At 35.2% G+C, this 19,914-nt stretch overlaps 1 protein-coding gene across 18 annotated transcripts in view; it reads right to left on the bottom strand.

Moving 5' to 3' along the window:
* Positions 1 to 19,914, bottom strand: part of LOC125661723 (uncharacterized) — a 42,685-nt gene that overhangs the window by 15,507 nt on the left and 7,264 nt on the right. For 5 of the 18 annotated variants that reach the window (XR_008796579.1, XR_007365062.2, XM_048893864.2 and 2 more), the window contains exons 2-7: positions 17,810 to 17,859; positions 11,885 to 11,973; positions 11,394 to 11,634; positions 11,203 to 11,310; positions 7,899 to 8,049; positions 3,489 to 3,548 (exon numbers count right to left, since the gene is read on the bottom strand). Coding sequence is in view for 9 of the 18 variants with exons in the window: in XM_048893864.2 (XP_048749821.2) it covers positions 3,489 to 3,548; positions 7,899 to 8,049; positions 11,203 to 11,310; positions 11,394 to 11,634; positions 11,885 to 11,923 (599 nt within the window). In the remaining 9 variants the exon portion in view is untranslated. Of the gene's footprint in view, positions 1 to 2,074; positions 3,549 to 7,898; positions 8,050 to 11,202; positions 11,311 to 11,393; positions 11,635 to 11,884; positions 11,974 to 17,809; positions 17,860 to 19,319; positions 19,419 to 19,914 lie in introns of all 18 variants that reach the window. The other 13 variants (XR_008796580.1, XR_007365066.2, XM_048893869.2 and 10 more) reach the window with 7 other exon arrangements.

A 19,914-nucleotide genomic window follows, 5' to 3' on the forward strand; every position in this document is an offset into this window, starting at 1 on the left:
TACACGTGAGCTTCATTTTGATTGGATAATACTAAAACGTTTGTAACTATCTTATTTATGAAGCGAATGAGATGATGTTCACAACATACGTGTATCTATATATTGGTGTAACAACAAATGCCAAAGCACACGCGCATGCGCGTGCAACGTTTTTCAAATGTTCAATTTTTAAAGGATGATAACGTTTTTGTTTTTTCATCAAATTCTATTGATATTAGGGGTTTATATGTGTCTTGGTACTCGTTACACATTTCTGTGGTTATAATTACTGCTCAGGACGTGCATGCACGTGTGCTGAATTCTGATTGGACGATTTTAGAATCGCTATAACTTCCTTATGTTTGATTGAAACGTTATGAAATTCGTACTGTGGGTATATAATACAAATGCCTGGTGAACGACATCAACAAAAATTCGGAATCATACACACGTGCGCGTGTATGCACGTGCAACGCTTTCTTTCATTTCTTGGTACTGAAATTACCATATTGAACGTACGACATCTAATTAAAGACTAAAATAAAATGATTTTTTGCTATAGATTCACAAGGATATCACTTTTTAATTAAGGGAGGTTTGGGGAACATATGTAACGGTCCCCGTTACAATTAGAACTAGTTGATTATATAACATGTACATGCCTGTTTCTGTAATTATGATTAAGTTTGTAATTGGAGTAAGTAAATCTAAATTAACCAAAACGAGAAATGCATGTAGGTATTTCATTCATAAAAGGGGAACAATTTTAAGAAATGACTTAATGAAAATATTTACTGCTTCACGAAAATATTCACTGCTTCATGATGTATCAGTAAAGGAAAAAGTCATGATGTTCATCCATGTATATTGTCCCATCACATTAAATACAATGTGTTAATGATTGATATATATCATAAGTAATACATGTGTGTGGTTACAGAAACTCAGAGCTATAGACTGTCAATCTGTAAATGAGTACGAGACCTGCACCACTCAGGAATTTTAAATGTTTTCTACTACGACTTTATATTAAGTCTGCGAATTTTTGTTACAAATAAGGAGAATCTATGGTACCTGCATGATTAATTTCCTTTTATTGTTTATTTCCCTCCACTTTAAAACAATCCATAATTGGTCATTAAATAATGCAAGGTGAAGATAACGAACAGTGATCAATCTCATAACTCCTACAAGCAATACAAAATAGATAGTTAGGCAAACACGGACACCTGGACACACCAGAGGTGGGATCAGGTGCCTAGGAGGAGTAAGTATCCCCTGTTGACCGGTCACACCCGCCGTGAGCCCCATATCCTGATCAGGTAAATGGAGTTATCCGCAGTCAAAATCAGTGTGCCAAGAACGGCTTAACAATCGGTATGAAACACGTCAGACAGCATTTGACCCAATGCGAGGTTGTATCGACGAACTAGATCGTTATAACGACCATAGAATTTGCGAAATGCTGACTTCAATCGAGACTGATGAAATCCCTGTACCATCAACTTGTTTGTCAGTAGCTTACCTCGATTTAAAAACTGACTATACCCAGAACAAGCTCTTGCATATCGAATCAGTTGAGATATATAAACACCATATGCAGGCGATAATGGAATATTGCTACATAATGCTTCCGGAAAAATTTCGTCGTCACTGCGGTATACTTCATTGACAATCCCGGAGATGAAACAAATAATTAGTTTGGAAAGTACCACACCCACAAAATTCCAGACAAGCTTTCCCATACCTTTGTACGTTTTGTTGTGGATAATTGCTTGATTTGAAAGAAAAACAGTCGCACCTAATGATGACGTCACAATGCACTGTTTACATCAACCGCGTTTAATTACCCGTGTTAAATGAATTGCCTAATGTCGTGTTAAATGATGTTAAAGGTCTTCGCTCGTCTCAACGGTCACACCGTAAACATATTATATAGGTAATACATGCTCTGGTGTATCCAGGGGTCCGTATTTGCCCATGCAACTATCTAATTTGTATTGCTTGTAAGAGTTTTGAGATTGATCACTGTTCGTTATCTTCACCTTCCATGCATAATGTATCCAATAATATAAAATATACGTAAAATATTTACCTAACTAGTGAACATTTCTCTTTGTACTAACAATACTATATCTGATTTCTGTCACGGGAGATCAAAGTCCATATTCTTTTATGTCAAGCGTCAAACCTTACTCACTCTGAAATGAATTTGTACTGAAAAATCCACTAATTTGACTTTGCCACCAAATTCTTTCTAACATTTCTTACATCTTCTAGACACTTGATCCCACCTCTGGTGTGTCCAAAGGCCCGTGTTTGCCCATCTATCTATTTTGCATTGCTTATAAGAATTATGAGATTGATCACTGTTCGTTATCTTCACCCTTGTAAACCTATGCTTCTATAAAAATAATTTCTTTTGTTAAATTAGGTAAAATAAGGTAATTTCGTAATTTATGCCAATGAAAACATTTAGAAACCTCATTCTATGGTTACGTATGAAATGACGTCATTCAGCATACGCAGTAAGTAGGTGAGGTTCATGTAACTATTCATGCAAAGTTTGAAGGGATTTTTAAAACCTTCCTATCAGAGCCTCTGCAATAATTTGATGTTTTTTCTTTTCTTTCAATTTTATTCATTTTTTGTGGTTCTTTGTATTTCATGATTTGATATTTTTCGTGTTTTACCAGAGCCTTGACGTCTAAAATACAAGTAAAATCTTGAGTAGATCACAAATGGAGAGCATCTACTATAATTGTCATCAAAAGATAATTTATATCGATATTCGTAGTTATCGAATGTGTGACCCCCGCGGTGGCCGAGAGGTTAGAGCGTTCGTCCCGCATGTAGAAAGGCCGAGGTTCGAATCCCGGCCGCGACAGACCTAAGTCGTTAAAACAGGTAGTGGCAGTTCCATCGCCAAAACGCTCGGCATCAGGTGTGAATGTCACGGGTTCTCAGAGATGACCTTAAAAACGGATGATCCGTGTCACAGTAGATGTGGCACGCTAAAGAACCCTCACTGTTCAATGGCCGTAAGCACCGAGCATAGGCCTAAATTTGAAGCACTTCACCGGTCGTGGTGACTTCTCCATATGAGTGAAAAATTATCGTGTGAGACGTTAAGCAAGATACAATCAATCAATCAATCGAATGTCTGCAAAACGAAAAACGAAAATATACCTCAATTATACAATACATTGCAGTTAGAATTGTTTACATAAGAGACAATTTACCCAAATGGCATTAAAATGAAAATAATTCAAACAAAACATGTATTTATTCCTAATTAATGAGTGAAAAGGAATCTACAAGATCAACATATTATCAAGAGTACAATAACACGTTCTAAACCCAACTTGAGTTATGTAATTGGGCAGCTATCATCATGTTATTTAGAAAATATGCTGCCTAATAGGGAATTTCCATTACAATCCTCAGTGTCTGTATTCCTTTGTATTCTTTCGTTTAAAAATATCCATAAAAAGCAGGCTGCTACTAACATGAAGATCATTAATGTGCACCCAAGGATGTTGGCGGTGATTGGGTTTGAAGCAGAGGTTCTAAAATTGAAAAAAATATGATGTAAGAAAACCAATTGCACTGGCACTCATATGATCATAATTGGGATAGAATGATATAGATCATTCACAAATTTGAACCATGGTTATCGATCGACGTATGGGAAATTACTACATCTATAGCTGTATTACTTTAATTGGATTTATGTTATCATATCAATATACAATCAAACCGTCAATCAATGCCCTGGGGTAGGTGTTGAAACCCCTGTACCATCAACGTATTTGTCAGAAGCTTGCCTCGATTTAAAAAGTGACCATACGCAGAACAAGGTTTTGTTTATATGCAGTAGTATAAATATCAATTTCTATATATATTTATTCGTTTTATCATTTTTCATTTATCGTTTTATTGACTATCCTATCTTAAATTTTGATTTACCAAAAGTTCTATTGCGCATCTGGATTAAATCAGCTGAGTAAAGTTTCATTTTACTATCTCATTGGTTCTTTGATTTAATTGGTCATTTCATGTGTCTCCATCCAATAATAGTCTTTTAGTATAGCTATAAATCTACCGCGTGTAATCAGAACAGTAATACGTTTCGACGAATTCCTATCAGCTAGCATCATCCGTATTTAATGGTATGTTATTTGGATTGCAAGCTCTCAACTTTATGGTAGTTTGAATATAAGAGTCTGTGTTATCGTAATTTCAATTATTTCCAGAACACATGTATATTTTTTCATAAAGTATAATATTCTGCTAAAACGTTTACTGTGGGTATAATTTACAATAATTATTGACATATTTAGATTATGTTTCATTCTTGATTTGTGATATCATTTGTCTGTTATTGTAAGTCAACGCCTTTATTTGCCACTGAATCAATTTATGAATCCAACATCTGCCTTCCTGTGCAGTTACATCAATGGGAAAAACCTTAAGGTTGATCGATCCTCATGTGATGTCATAGGTTTTTGCAAAATCTTTATTTAATTAAATTTTGCGCATGATAGAAATATATTTTTCAGAGGAATTTCACTCACTGAATGAAATAAAAGATCTGGTAAACCTTTGATACTGAAAAAGTTTATTTTTCATAGATAATCAATTATTTATAATTTTAAAAAATCTTGTCAAGGGCAATAACTCCTATGCTGGAATTTCCTCTACTGCATGTTTATGACACAATGATTTCCCTAATATCCACAATTAATCTTTATATATCTATGAATTAGCAGTTTTCTTAAACTGTTGACATTAAAAATTTGTCATTTCAGTAACTTTATTAATTTTCATTATTCTGTTTAACGAAAATGTGTGATTTTTTAATGTTGAAATATACTTCTGATTTTGTATGTCTGACATCTTTAAAAGGTGGCAACATACACATTACACATTTGGTTCTTGATTAAAGTAAACTATATTGAGTGGAATTTAATGCACTTTTTCAACTTTTAACCATTCATATTGATAAGTCACATGAGGATCAATCCACCTTAAAGATTCTAATGCGAGTAATGCCAAAATGTGTCAAGTACTCTGAAGTTGAAAATAGAGTTCCTCATTGACAATGTCTTCGTGGTCTTTATTGATTAGGTCTTCCAACAGTCTGTTAGAATTCCCATGGGCACGAATTGTGCTCCTTTGTTAGCTGACCTGTTTCTATATTCATATGAAGAGGAATTTATTCAAAAACTTCTATGTGAGAAGAAAAAATCTCTTGCTGTGGCCTTCATTGCGACATTTAGATTTATAGACAACATTTTGTCTATTAACAATAATAACTTTCATTCATATGTCGATCCGATTTATCCCTGTGAGCTCGAAATAAAAGACACCACGGAGTCATCCACTTCTACTTCATACTTAGATATTTTCTTGAAAGTAGACATTAACGGCAAATTGACAACTCAAGTGTATGACAAACGGAATGGTTTTAGCTTCTCCATATTTATGTAGCAATATTCTATTATTACCTGCATATAGTGTTTACAATCTTTCAATTGGTTCAATTGATGGCCAGTTTGGAAATCAAGGTAGGCTACTTACAAACAAGTTGATGGTGTAGAGGTGATAACCGTCTCGCTTAAAGTCAGCATTTCGCAAATTATATGGTAATTATAACGATCTAGTTTGCCAATACAAGCTATGAAAGGGTCAAATGATATGATGTCTGACGTATTTCATACAGATTGTTAGGCTGTTCTGGGCACAAGAATTTTGACTACGGATGACTCCGTTTACATGATCAAGATATAAGGAACACGGCGGGTGATATATATATATATATATATATATATATATATATATATATAAATATGTGTGTGTGTATGTATGTGTATGTGTGTGAAAATTTATGACAAGTGGCATTTCATCTGATGATGGTCACAGCACTGATATGAGGATGTATGCCACACATGTCAGCATTGTTACCCCATTAGCTTTTGAAAGTTTTGATCAATCATAATTCATAAGACTGTGACTCATGTAAAACTTAGACGGTACCAATTTTGATGCACCAGATGCGCATTTCGACAAATAATGTCTCAACCGAAATGTTTGAAATCCAAAATAACAATGAAGTTTTAGAGCTATTATAGGGAAAAACAGTGTGTCAAACAAGTAGAGTCAAATTCGTCTAAGCATAAGAGCTATGCGTGAGGGAGATAATCCCTAATTTTGAAATGAATTTTATAACGGCAATTAAATACACATCCGTATTTTCAAGTTAGTAACGAAGTACTTAGCTACTGGGCTGTAGAGACCCTCGGGGACTAACAGTCCACCAGCAGAGGCCTCGACCCAGGGGTCATAATGTAAAGCTTATACGGTACCAATTTTGATGCACCGGATGCGCATCTCATCTCATTAACCAATGTTACACAGAGATGCCCTCATAGACGATAATAAATCGTTTTCCACTAAGTCTCTGTCAAAACCCACCTTTGCACACGCAGTTGTGTTAAGTAGGGCCATAGAAATATGTCAGGAAAAAAGCATTAATAAACAGATCAATTTGTGACAAATTCTGTAAAAACAACCCTTTTATACAAAAACAATAGGTATATATCATTAAGTGCATATTGACCTCCTATACATTTTTCACCAGACCGACACTCTCTACATCAACTCGGTATCACGTGATCAAATATCAAGATAAAAACGTATCGTGTATGTATAAATCGTTGAATTGGCACGATATCCAGATATCAATGCAAGCTGAAGTATATATAACTTCAAAGCATATTAATTTCTTAATTTGAAAAGTGCTGAGACCAAGTTTATTGTGACTTGTAACATGTCTAGTTTTTGCATTGAATATGCAAGATGCAGCGATTTTTGCACATACGAAGTTGAATCTAGCCTGAAAAACATATTTTCTGTTGAAGCCAGAACTTGCTCCCCTAATTTTCCTTTTGCACTGAAGTTCACATGTCGCATAAATCAAACATCTTTCATTTAAAAACCTCGGGGTGTCGTGCCAATAATGAAATTTTTATATACGGAAACCCTGTTTATGCTAATGAGTCCATTGTAAAAGTAACTATACGTGCAGATTAGGGGCGATATCAAGATCACAATATAATATGGATATTATTTTAACATGTATGTTATATAGAAAAGAAATTGAAACTTTTTCAATATCAAAGAGAATTAATATAACCCATTTGACAGAAACTTTTACGCGATTGCAGTTTACCGTTTGACAGAGGTGGTAAATAACGAAACAATATTTTGATATTTCCAACCACAAAAGGACGGTAGATATGTACGTCATGACCTTCGTCATGAAGTATTTTTCATTGTGACGTCGTGCAATGTGTCAGTGTGGTAAAGTACATTTATGTACAGGACTGGTATTTATGGGGAAAGCCTTAACTCAACCGCGCATTTCCTCACAGAAATGTATATTAACAATGCAGTTACAATATGAAAGGTGAATACAATGAACAGTGATCAATCACAACTCCTATAAGCAATACAAAATAGATAGTTGGGCAAAGACGGACCCCTGGACACACCAGAGGTGGGATCAGGTGCCCAGGAGGAGTAGCATCCCCTGTCGAGCGGTCACACTCATCCATAACCCTATATTCTGATCAGGCAAACTGTGATACGTTGTACTGAAGCCTTCAGCTACGAACAGCTGCCTTCTCTCCGTTTTTAGTGTGTATATATGTGTGTGTTTGTTTTGTGTGTGTGTGTGGGGGGGGGGGGGGGGGCGAAAATAACATGGGACAAAAATAACCCTGCATACGATATCATCGATAGCAGACAAGGTGTTTACATCTATTGTCATGTGAATCATTTTTATGAACAAATGAAGATAACAAATCTTGTAATTTGTAACGAAACCACTTTATAAGCGAGCAGAATGTGTTTACCTTGTGCTTGCTGTCGATGTTGGCTCAATAATGAATATTGAGTTTGTTGTACTTTCAAAAGCACTATGTGTACTAGTACTCTCCGCATATGTAGTTGTCAATGGTGTTGCATTCATATCTTCTACATTTCGATGCTGGAAACAGCATGGATCTACGAAACATACATTATGTTACAAACGGATGATTCGAAAATAGGACATCGGTTGTAAAAAAAGCTAAACATCACCTTAGTTCCAAGAAAACGCTCCTAAAACATGTCAATCGTCGTTCATTCCTTTCAAATTTGATTGAATTACTTTTACAGACGAAAAAAAATTGAAGCTGTCTACATTGTCATCGATCGCGCATAGCAAAATATAATGTTTGCAGTGAAACTGAATTTCCGCCTTTCGGAAACTCTCGGGAGTGTTTCCATAAAGAATGAAAAACGATTTTTGGCACAATGTGAACATCATTAAATGATAATGAAACATTGTAAAAAGAATTCCGAGGTTAACCGATAAGCCAAATATAGGAGGAGTGTTCACAAGCTATTTTACACCCTCCATCACACTTAAATACACTTTGACTTTAAAGATAACAATTGGATCCTTCTGTCGGCAATATGTACATCTGGAAATGGCAATGATTGGATAAGCCATAGAAGTGTTCGCAAGCTATTTAACAGGCTGCATCCCACTTTGATCCACTATGACAAAACTTTTATGAAAACAGTACGAGAACAATACATGTGTGTCGCTACCTGGAAGAGGGGAGATATAATTTTAAGAAATTAATAGTAAACCATGGCAATTTCATGGACAGCCTGTACTAGACCAACTTCTTTCTGTCTATGTTCCAAATTGACATGGTGAAAGAACTTCAGAAGTAGACTTTCCACAATACTTCTGCCAGGGTTGTCATATTCTAAGTTCAGTACTGGTGGAAAATGTTTCAATTTGAAGGTTTAAATACTACAAAACACTCTATAAAAATCAATATACCTACCAATGCAAATTTTTGAATGATCACGGTAAAACAAACAAGAGGTCCATAGGCCACATCGCTCACCTGATTCACCTTCGCCTAAATTTAAAGATTTTCTCTATATATTTGCATGTAAAACTTGAGCACTATTGTGGCCCCTATCTACTCCCGGGTACCATGCTTTTTACCAACTTGAATCTGCATTATGTCAGGTAGCTTTCATGTAGTTATAAACTTCTTTGGCTCAGGGATTCTTCAGAAGAAAATTTGTAATGATTTTCCTGATCTATTTGTATGTAAAACTTTGATCCCTTATTGTCGCCTCATCCTAACCGGGGGGGGGGGGGGGGGGGGGGGGGGGGGGGACATGGTTTTTACAAACTTGAATCTGCACTATGACAGACAGCTTTGATGTAAATTTTCACTTTCCTGGCCCAGTCGTTTTTGAGAAAAAGATTTTAAAACATTTTTCCTATATACTTTGATCCCCTATTGTCGTCCTATCCTAACCCCGGGGCCTTGATTTTTACAAACTTGAATCAGCATTATGTCAGGTAGCTTTCATGTAAATTTCTACTTTCCTGGCCCAGTAGTGTTGGAGAAGAAGATTTTTAAAGATTATCCCTATATATTTGTATGTAAAACTACTTTCCTAGCCTAATAAAGCTTTTTGAGAAAAATATTTTTAAAGATTTTCCCTATATATTTGTATTTAAAACTTTGATCCCCTATTGTCGCCACATCCTTTCCCCGAGGCCCATGATTTTAACAAACCTGAATCTGCACTATGTCAGGTAGCTTTCATGTAAATTTCCACTTTCCTGGCCCAGTAGTTTTTGAGAAGAATTTTAAACATTATCCCTATATATTTGTATGTAAAACTTTGATCTCCTATTGTGGTCCCATCCAACCCCCGGGGATCATGATTTTTACAAACTTGAATCTACATTATGTCAGGTAGCTTTCATGTAATTAAAAACTTCTTTGGCTCAGTGATTCTTGAGAAGAAGGTTTTTAAATGACCCCACCCTATTTTTGCATTTTCATGATTATCTCCCCTTTGAAGGGAGCATGACTCTTCAATTGAGCAAACTTGAAAGCCCGTAACTCAAGGATGTTTGGTGTCAAGTTTGGTTGAAATTGACCCAGCGGTTCTGGAGAAAAAGTCGAAAATGTAAAACGTTTACAGACATACGGACAGACGACGGACACCAGGCAATCAGAAAAGCTCACTTGGTCTTTCAGCTCAGGTGAGCTAAAAAGCTACTTTTCAAGTGCCGAAAGACATTCCACCTGCTCAAACAATATTGACACTTCATTTAAAACAATATATATTGTTTCATTATTGATCAATAGAAACATTAATCACAGGAGATTCTTATCCAGCTTGTTCTCAATATATTCATAAATGTATCATATATAGATTGAGAACAAAATGGTTAAGAAGCCCCATGTATTAAACATCTTTTACGGAATTTTTTTTTTTATCATTATGGATTAATGGTTTACTTACCTTTCACCAAAACACTTAATGATATTAATGTTAGAAGTTTCAAAACAAAAAACAAACCCAAACTTTATTTCTGCATTTTGGTGCTTACCGTCTTTCATTCCACTGAATGTATGTATCATTGTCGAATATCTACTTCAAAACAGAAGTTTGATGAAAACGTAATTTTTTTTCTAGACATTTTTTAAACTGTAGCATTTCCACTATTTAGGAGTAGTTTCTAGGTCTTTCATTAATTTGTATCCCATCTTTACTCCTATAATTAAAACGTTTCAATACATAAAGCATTACTGACCTTGTTTATGTTTACTTGGCCTCCCAATCTAACCGCAGCAATGATGCAGAAAGACCTCTTGTAGTAGTTAATGTCATTCTTTTGGTTTTCAAAAGGTTGTCAGCAATAAGACCAGTTGTGTGACTCTTTCCTGTCCTGGGCCAGACTGTTAAGAGCACGTTGTGCCCCTCTTCTGCGAGAGAACTACATTTCCCTGTTTTTCCATTGCTTTAAGTTTTGCGGAAATACTTTGCCAGAGTTAGATTTCCTGTGCGCAATCGACGACAATGCTTGAATTATTTTTGTCTATCCAACTCATTAAATTAAATATGAAAGGCTTGGACTACGTTGGACTTGTTTTAGGGGATGTTTACCGCCTTTTGATAGGGAGATACGATATGTTTCTTGGAACTAAAGTTATTTTTAGCTTTGTTTACAACCGATGCCCTATTTTCGAGTCATCCCTTGTTAGATATTTAAATATAGATTGAGAACATAATTGAGAAGAGTTCCCTGTGTTTGCAGTATGAAATCCATAATACACGAATACTTACATTTATATATCTCCGTTGAATAGTAATAAAAGGGACATGCTTTGCAGACTGTGCCATGATGTTCTTGAATAAGGTTTCCATATTCGTTATATTCTGGACAATAATGACCTAAACGTGAAGAAAAGTAATGATTGAATTAAGTTACAGGATGGAACGCGAAGAAAATTCAGTTAACACAAAGCATATCTCACCAACAATAGATACTTCGGCAGCACAAATCTCCAACGTAGCGTTCCAATATGCATTTACTAGACAGTGATACTTGAAAGATGTGTTTTCCTCACATGCTTTCTCATACGCAGAACAATTTTTCTTTTCTGAAGCTTTCTGCCAAGCTGTTGCGCTTTCTGGACATGAATTCACATATTCTATCGTGACTGTAGGGTCTAAACACTGTTCTGCTATGCTAGGCAATGCGTGTTGCAAGAAAACCTAAGTAACATTCAACGCAATTTTATTCTCAACACCTGTATGTTCTGCGTACTATCAATTTGTTTTAAAGCGGAGCAAGCTCATGACAAAAAAGTTGATGGTACAGGGGTTTCAACAGTCTGGACTAAATTCATTCAACAGCAATTGTAATGTTCTAAATGTCAGTTAAAAGACTTAAGGATATAGATACAATGCAATTATTTCAATTCATACATGTTGTGGTAAGTAATGTACAATTCACTTATCTTACATTGATAAGCAGAAATCTGTAAACCATTTTCGTCGTCATTCATAAAAGTGTATTGACATATTAATCTTGATCGCAAATGTTGAACGACACTACAATAAAGAACTTCTTGAGTTAGGTTGAGATTATAATCATTTTTATATTCACAATTTTGTCCAAAGAATAAAAAAAAAACAATTCTGGTAATTTGTAGCTTGTTTTGTTGTACAAATGAAAACATAAAGAATACCATTGCGTGAATTTGTCATTTATTTAAATAACAAATGACTACCAACTAAACTTACGTATTACATAATCATGCATAACAATGAATTGGCATGGCTTACATCGGAGAATTGACTAATAACTAAAAAACGAATAGATAGTGTTTCAAACAGGATGACTTGTCACATGACAAATGTACGAATGCTAAAGAACACTACATGTAACTATAGCAAAAATATGGTCACAAAAAGGGTCATAAAGCAAAGAAACATGATATATACATCCATATTTATAACCAAAAAAAAAAAAAATGAATCTATCTAAAGTCCTTTTTGATAAACAAGATTACTTCAGCTTATCCAAACGGATGATCAGAGATATCTGCGTTCGAGCTGAAATCATACCATCAGTTGAGTTGTCAGTTTGCCGTTAATGTCTACTTTGAATAAAATATTTAAGTATGAAGCAGAAGTGGATGACTCTGTCATAAATATGGGAAGTTGACGATGGAGAAGCTGAAGTCATCCCGTTTGTCATACCCATAATGCACTTATTGCAAATACATCACAAGATTATCGAACATACATCACAAGATATTAAATATACATCACAAGGTTATGGAATATACATCACAAGATATTGAACGTACATCAGAAGATATTAATATACATCACAAGATATTGAACATACATCGCAAGATTATGGAACATACATCGCAAGATTATGAAACATACATCACAAGATATTGAACATACATCCTGAAATTATCGAATATAGCAACGTCATATGATTGCAAACTATATTTGATATAATTTGAGGAAGAAAAAAAAAACATATAGGAACAAAGACTGATTGAGTCAATATATCTTCTGAAAACTCGAGAATTCAATTATTGATTTTTCAAGGTGTGAGATTTTATGATTCGGCAAATAAAATATACGATAATTTATTATTGTATGACATTTTTGAAAATTTGAGAACAATTTTAAACATATGAGGCATATCAAATTTATATACTGTTTTTTCAAAATATATTTCAAATGAGTCATTCATCCTGTGTTAAAAATATTCTTACATGGATTTTCAATGTTCTCGCGCTTCAGATTGTCCTCGCGCACTGTCATCTGATTGAATTGTAATAAAGATTCGTGAAGTTTTCAAATGATATCTCAAATATACCTAATATTCCCTTTTAAAGGTTCTACATGCTTGAATTCATTGTTGTCTAGTCCTTTATCTGTTTTGTTTTATTTCAATACCCTACAAACATTTATAAGATAGGTCTGAAAGGAGACCATACCCTCGGAAAACCCCAGGTGGCACCCCAAGGCATCAAACTGAGGGCGGTAAATGATAGTACTAGGCACCGGGGTAGGCGTCTTCAATGATTCCGAACCCAATGTTTATTCACCGAAGTGCATTATGAATAAGAATAGGAGGACAGATCTAGGTAACAATAAAAAATATCTTCAACAAATCTTCACAATGATGGGAGAGGACCACTAATACCCTACCCCCAAAAATTTCAGTCCCCGGGGTAGGAGTCTTCGATGATTCCGAACCCGATGTTTATTCACTTAGTGTAATGCATTATGCATAAAAATTGGAGAGGCGGATCTCCGTAACTAGAGAGAGTAACATCACCATATCTTCATTAGTGGTTGGAGAGGACCACTAATACCCTACCCCCTAAATTTCAGTCCCCGGGGTAGGGGTGTTCGTTGATTAGGAACCCGATGTTAATTCACTTAGTGTAATGCGGTGTGCCTAAAAATTGGAGGGGAAGATCTCCGTAACTAGAGAGAGAGTAAGATCATGATTTCTTCATAGTGGTGGGAGTGGACCACTAATACCCTACCCCCAAAATTTTAGTCTCCGAGCTAGGGATCTTTGATGATTCCGAACCCGATGTTTATTCACATAGTGTAATGCGTTATGCATAAAAATTGAAGGGGCGGATCTTTGTAACTAGAGAGAGTAACATCACCATTTCTTCATAGTGGTGAGAGGGGACCACTAATACCCTACCCCCAAAAATTTCAGTCCCTGGGGTAGGGTCTTCAATGATTCCGAACCCGATGTTTATTCACTTAGTGTAATGCGTTATGCATAAAAAAAATTGGATGAGCGGATTTCCGTAACTAATGAGAGTACCATCACTATTTCTTCACAGTGGTGGTAGAGGACCACTAATACCCTACCCTCAAAATTTCAGTCCCCGGGGTAGGGGACTTTGATGATTCCGAACCCGATGTTTAATCATTGAGTGTAATGCGTTATGCATAAATGTTGGAGGGGTGGATCTTTGTAACTAGAGAGAGTAACATCACCATTTCTTCATAGTGGTGAGAGGGGACCACTAATACCCTACCCCCAAAAATTTCAGTCCCTGGGGTAGGGTCTTCAATGATTCCGAACCCGATGTTTATTCACTTAGTGTAATGCGTTATGCATAAAAAAAATTGGATGAGCGGATTTCCGTAACTAATGAGAGTACCATCACTATTTCTTCACAGTGGTGGTAGAGGACCACTAATACCCTACCCTCAAAATTTCAGTCCCCGGGGTAGGGGACTTTGATGATTCCGAACCCGATGTTTAATCATTGAGTGTAATGCGTTATGCATAAATGTTGGAGGGGTGGATCTTTGTAACTAGAGAGAGTAACATCACCATTTCTTCATAGTGGTGGGAGAGGACCACTAGCACCCTACACTCAAAATTTCAGTTCCCGGGGTAAGGGTCTTCGATGATTCCGAACCCGATGTTTATTCACCTAGTGTAATGCATTATGCATAAAAATTGGAGGGGCGGCTCTTTGTAACTAGAGAGATTACCATCACCATTTCATCATAGTTGTGAGAGAGGACCACTAGTACCCTACCTCCAAAATGTCAGTCTCCTTCGATGATTCCGAACCCGAGGTTTATTCACTTAGTGTAATGCATTATGCATAAAATTTGGAGGGGCGGCTCTTTGTAACTAGAGAGATTACCATCACCATTTCATTATAGTGGTGGGAGAGGACCACTAGTACCCTACCCCCAAAATTTTAGTCTCCGGGACAGGGGCCTTCGATGATTCCGAACCCGATGTTTATTCACTTAGTGTAATTCGTAATGCATAAAAATTGGAGGGGCGGATCTCCGTAACTAGAGAGATTACCATCAGCATTTCTTCACAGTGTTTCGGGTGGGTAACTGGCACCCCATCCTTATAATTCCAGTGTGGTGTTGTTTTATGCATATAGGAATTTGAATTGCGAACTGCGTTCTGAAATGGAGTTTTCTATTGAATTGCGAATAGTGAAATGCGAAGTGCGTTTCAAAATCTAATTGCCCGTTTAAGCTTGTATCATGTAGTTGTAAACAAATACATACATGTACAGAAAATAACTTTATTACAATATGCTAACAATATTTCAAGAAATATTTTTTGATATTTGTTAACAGTGTAACTACTTGTAAGCCGGAAGTTTTCTATCCGGCATGGCTTGCTTTTTCTTTCGTTATTATCGCTGATGCTTCCATGCGTGCAGCACGTAGATATTTCCTCACCTCCTTCTTGCACAATCATACTTGTTAGAGTTGTATTATTTGGCCCACAATATAAGTATTCCATATTTTTTTCTCATTATAGATATCGTATAATGTTTCTTATAATTCCTGCTGTGAATTTTCCTTTTTATTTTCTTCCAAAATGAGATTAAAGTATGACAGTTAATTGTGCGGAAATCAGTATGGCTCTTTATTTCATTTCTTTTGTATATGTTCGCTAAGTAGGAGTTATGTAATTGAACACTGTTAGTTATCTTTACCTTTCATTTGATTACTTGAATCCTGACTTTTTTCTTGCTACATGTCATATTCAAATTCTGGTGTATTCAGGGGCGTGCTTTTGGCATACTCTTTATATTTTGTATTTTATAGTAATTATGAGATTGATCACCGGTCGTCAGTTTCACTTTTTCAGATAGAAATATTGACATTGGACATACGTATGGCACTAGACTTTGTATTACACATTACTGCATTGTCTTGTTTTCAGCATTAATATAGTCTTACAGTTTCAAACAATAATCACCATACGCTAACCTAATAAATGTGCAATCTAATAAAAATTAGATGTTAGATCCGCTCGCGTACTCTCATACATGAAAGTACGCGAGCGGATCTAACATCTAATTTTAATTAGACTGATAAAAGTGCGGGTGTTGACCCCAATTCTGGACCTCCAAATTCATTTACCAAGAGTTTAAGCACAGTACACGAGTATACATGTACTTGTATTTTATACTCCAAAACGTATATCATTTGTAACGTGTTTCCTTATACGCAACAAGCTATCAAAGTCCGTGCCTTGTCAATTCAAGGGTTCGAGGTGTAATTAGAATAGCAACTTTCATTGATAAAATAAGATTGGGAATGCTATTAGAAATTGGGCCTGCAGATATATACAAATATGGCCTAACCCTAGCCAGGTTAATAATTACTATGAAATCAAGGAAAGTCAATCAACATACAAAGATCAGGGGTTCACCAAATGATTTATAATATCAAAACAATTTAACAATGGGTATGACCACCCTCAGCCAACGACTGGCTGACCTCGGACTAACGCTTGTACTGCAGCCTTATTCAGGACACACAGTACAAGTGACAGTCCTTCAACCGCTGCACACACTGTAGAGGCTTATTCAGGCAGACACTGTGAACAACAGCCTGGTCGTCAGTCAAGTCCAGTACACAGGACAGACGAATTATGTGGCTAGCCTTTATCTGGTCGACCTCGACAATGGCAGGCCTCTTACTAATAAGGTCAGCCTATTAAAAGGACAGCCTCAATGCCTCCACTCTAACACCGTTACAACGTACGGAATCAAACACTGGCTTACTCAGTAAATCACTTTATTGCTTGCAACTTACTGTTAATCTTGTCCACCACGTCTTCTCGCTCTGGGCTTCGACAATAACTGACTGACGATAACCGTTTCGCGCTGTATTTATAGTGTTAGGACATGTGACTAAATTACATTGAAAAGTACAATGTAGAACCTAGATGGTCGATGGATAAATTTTCGGAACATTACACATTGATATTATTTGTGTTGGTGGTACCCATTTAAATGATAGCAAGGAAGATATACAAATTGATACTAAAAATAGAATACGCAAGGAAGATATACAAATTGATACTAAAAATAGAATACGCAAGGAAGATATACAAATTGATACTAAAAATAGAATACGCAAGGAAGATATACAAATTGATACTAAAAATAGAATACGCAAGGAAGATATACAAATTGATACTAAAAATAGAATACGCAAGGAAGATATACAAATTGATACTAAAAATAGAATACGCAAGGAAGATATACAAATTGATACTAAAAATCCCGATCTTGCAAATGGTGGAGAATAGTAAATCTTTTTCAAAATTTAATCACAATCATTAGTCTATGTCGCTTTTTCGATCGTCATGTTTTTATTATATTGAAAAAGGAACGCATTCGATTCACTGTCTCAGTCATAGTGATAATAATCATCATGAGTGGCAAGAAACGTGTGCTATATATACTACGACAAAGATTATTATACGACACATGAAGACACATATACACAAATACAAAATATTTCCACATATACTTAGAAACAGAATGTCAGATACACATAAAAATGAACGACATATAACGTAGAATACTTTTTAAATAATCGTGTTTACCTTATGTGGTCAAATCTTTCACAGCTTCAGTCTTGTTTTTCACACCCTATCTGAAAGATTAAGTAATAGCATGGTAGTTAAAACTTTACGAATAAGTTTATCACGGTTATGGCAGAGATCAAAGAAATACTGCGTCCATTTTTCCCCAATATATGTTACGTCAACAAAAGATTATCAGAATATGTATTCATATCTAGCAGAATAAGGGAGAAAAGCATTATTTTCAATTTTCAATAATTTGAAAAAAACCCATTCTTTTAATACAGAAACACAATGTTACATTTTTGATAGCTATGTCAACACGGTTTTATTATACGGTTCAGAAATACGGGATTTTCATTAAGCTCGAGATGTTGAGAAAGTGCATATAGGCTTTTGTAAAAAGCTTTTAGGTGTAAACAGTAAAACCTGCAATAATTTAGTTTACTGCGAACTTGGTAGAGTGCCTCTAGCAATCAAAATGAAACTTAGAATATTTAAGTATTGGGTTACACTACTACAATCAAATAACTGTATCTTAAAAGCATGCTTTGATGAAAGAGTTTCCTGTAATGATAGTTGGACTGTAAACATTCAAAGAGAACTGGCAAATCTAGGTTCATCTTATCTTTGGGATTTCTCAAATGTAAATAATAATACTTACAAGTTTTAAAATTAAACAACGTATGATTGATGTTTACAAACAAACAATTTTAGAAAACATTACAAATTCACCAAAAGTTTTTTTTTATATCAGCATTTAATTGGTAACTTTTGTTTACAGTTTTACTTGACTAAACCCATTGACTCTGTGCAAAAATCTTTTATTACTCGTTTTAGAACTTCATCGCATAAACTGAATGTTGAAGTTGGAAGGCATAATAATATAGTCAGAAAACGACGGTTATGTATTGTTTGTGAGATAAATGATGCAGAGGATGAGTTCCACTTTATTTTAAAATACCTTCTATATGATGATTTGAGAAAAAAATATGTTAAGAAATTCTATTATACAAAACCAGTGTTTACAAACTGATTAAACTACTCAGTGTTAAAAATACTAAAGAACTGATTAATGTTGGAAAAATGTTACAGTATGCTAATACTATGCTACGAAACTCTCATATGGTGTGATATCATTTGTTTAATCTAAATTATACATCGTTGTAACATTGTTGTCTACTCACTCTCCATAATGCCATTTTTGTTTGTTTGTATAAATGTATTTATGTATATGATATCCAATGAGCCTGGGGCTCACGGAAATAAAGAATCTGGATCTGAAAAAAAAATATTTACGAAAGCGACTGGGCTAAGTTTTGAAAAAGTACAAATCTAACACGTTATAACAATCTTTAAATATTATGAGGTTCCGGTTCCTGTGAACTTAGCCAATTGGTCAATATTGATGAAAAACTGTTATTATGAAGTGATGTTAATTTGCCTCTGTAAACTTATGTAAGTATTTGTACAGCTGTTCACAAATTCATAGATGAAAATTGTAGATTCGTCTAATTATTGTATATTTTACCTGTTAATTATTATCTTGGATGACATATTGTTATTTCCCTCATGCGTAGCTCTTATCCTTAGACGAATTTGACTCCACTTTTTGGGACTCAGTTTTTCCCTAAAATAGCTCTTACAAGTTTATTGTTATTTTGGATTTCAAATATTTTGGTTGAGCATCACTGATACTCGTATGGAGACGTCTCAATATAATATGTTCAAAACAAACAAAACAAAACTTAGCGATGCAAGTTAACATCTCAGCTCCTGGGTTTTATATTCAACTCTATGTGTAACTCATAGTGATTGGTCTGAAACCAGGTAGAAAAGATAATAGAACGATCAAGACGCAAATTTGTACAAAGATTAAACTTTTCTTTGTCGGTGAATACTTGTGAGTATCTGTTGACTATGGAAAGGCTTTACAAACATCCGACGCACTATCGCTAATCTTATGATAAGTTTTAAGACACAGAGAAAGGAGCTGGCAGATATAAAGAACGATGTCTATGGGAAACATAGTGTTGAAAATAGACTTCAACAATTTCAAGCTAAAGCTGATGACACGGTCTCACAAATCACAGAATAATGTATAGTAGGAAAATATGTTAGTAATT

Source organism: Ostrea edulis, chromosome 7, assembly GCF_947568905.1.
Source record: "Ostrea edulis chromosome 7, xbOstEdul1.1, whole genome shotgun sequence".
Lineage (NCBI taxonomy): Eukaryota > Metazoa > Mollusca > Bivalvia > Ostreida > Ostreidae > Ostrea > Ostrea edulis.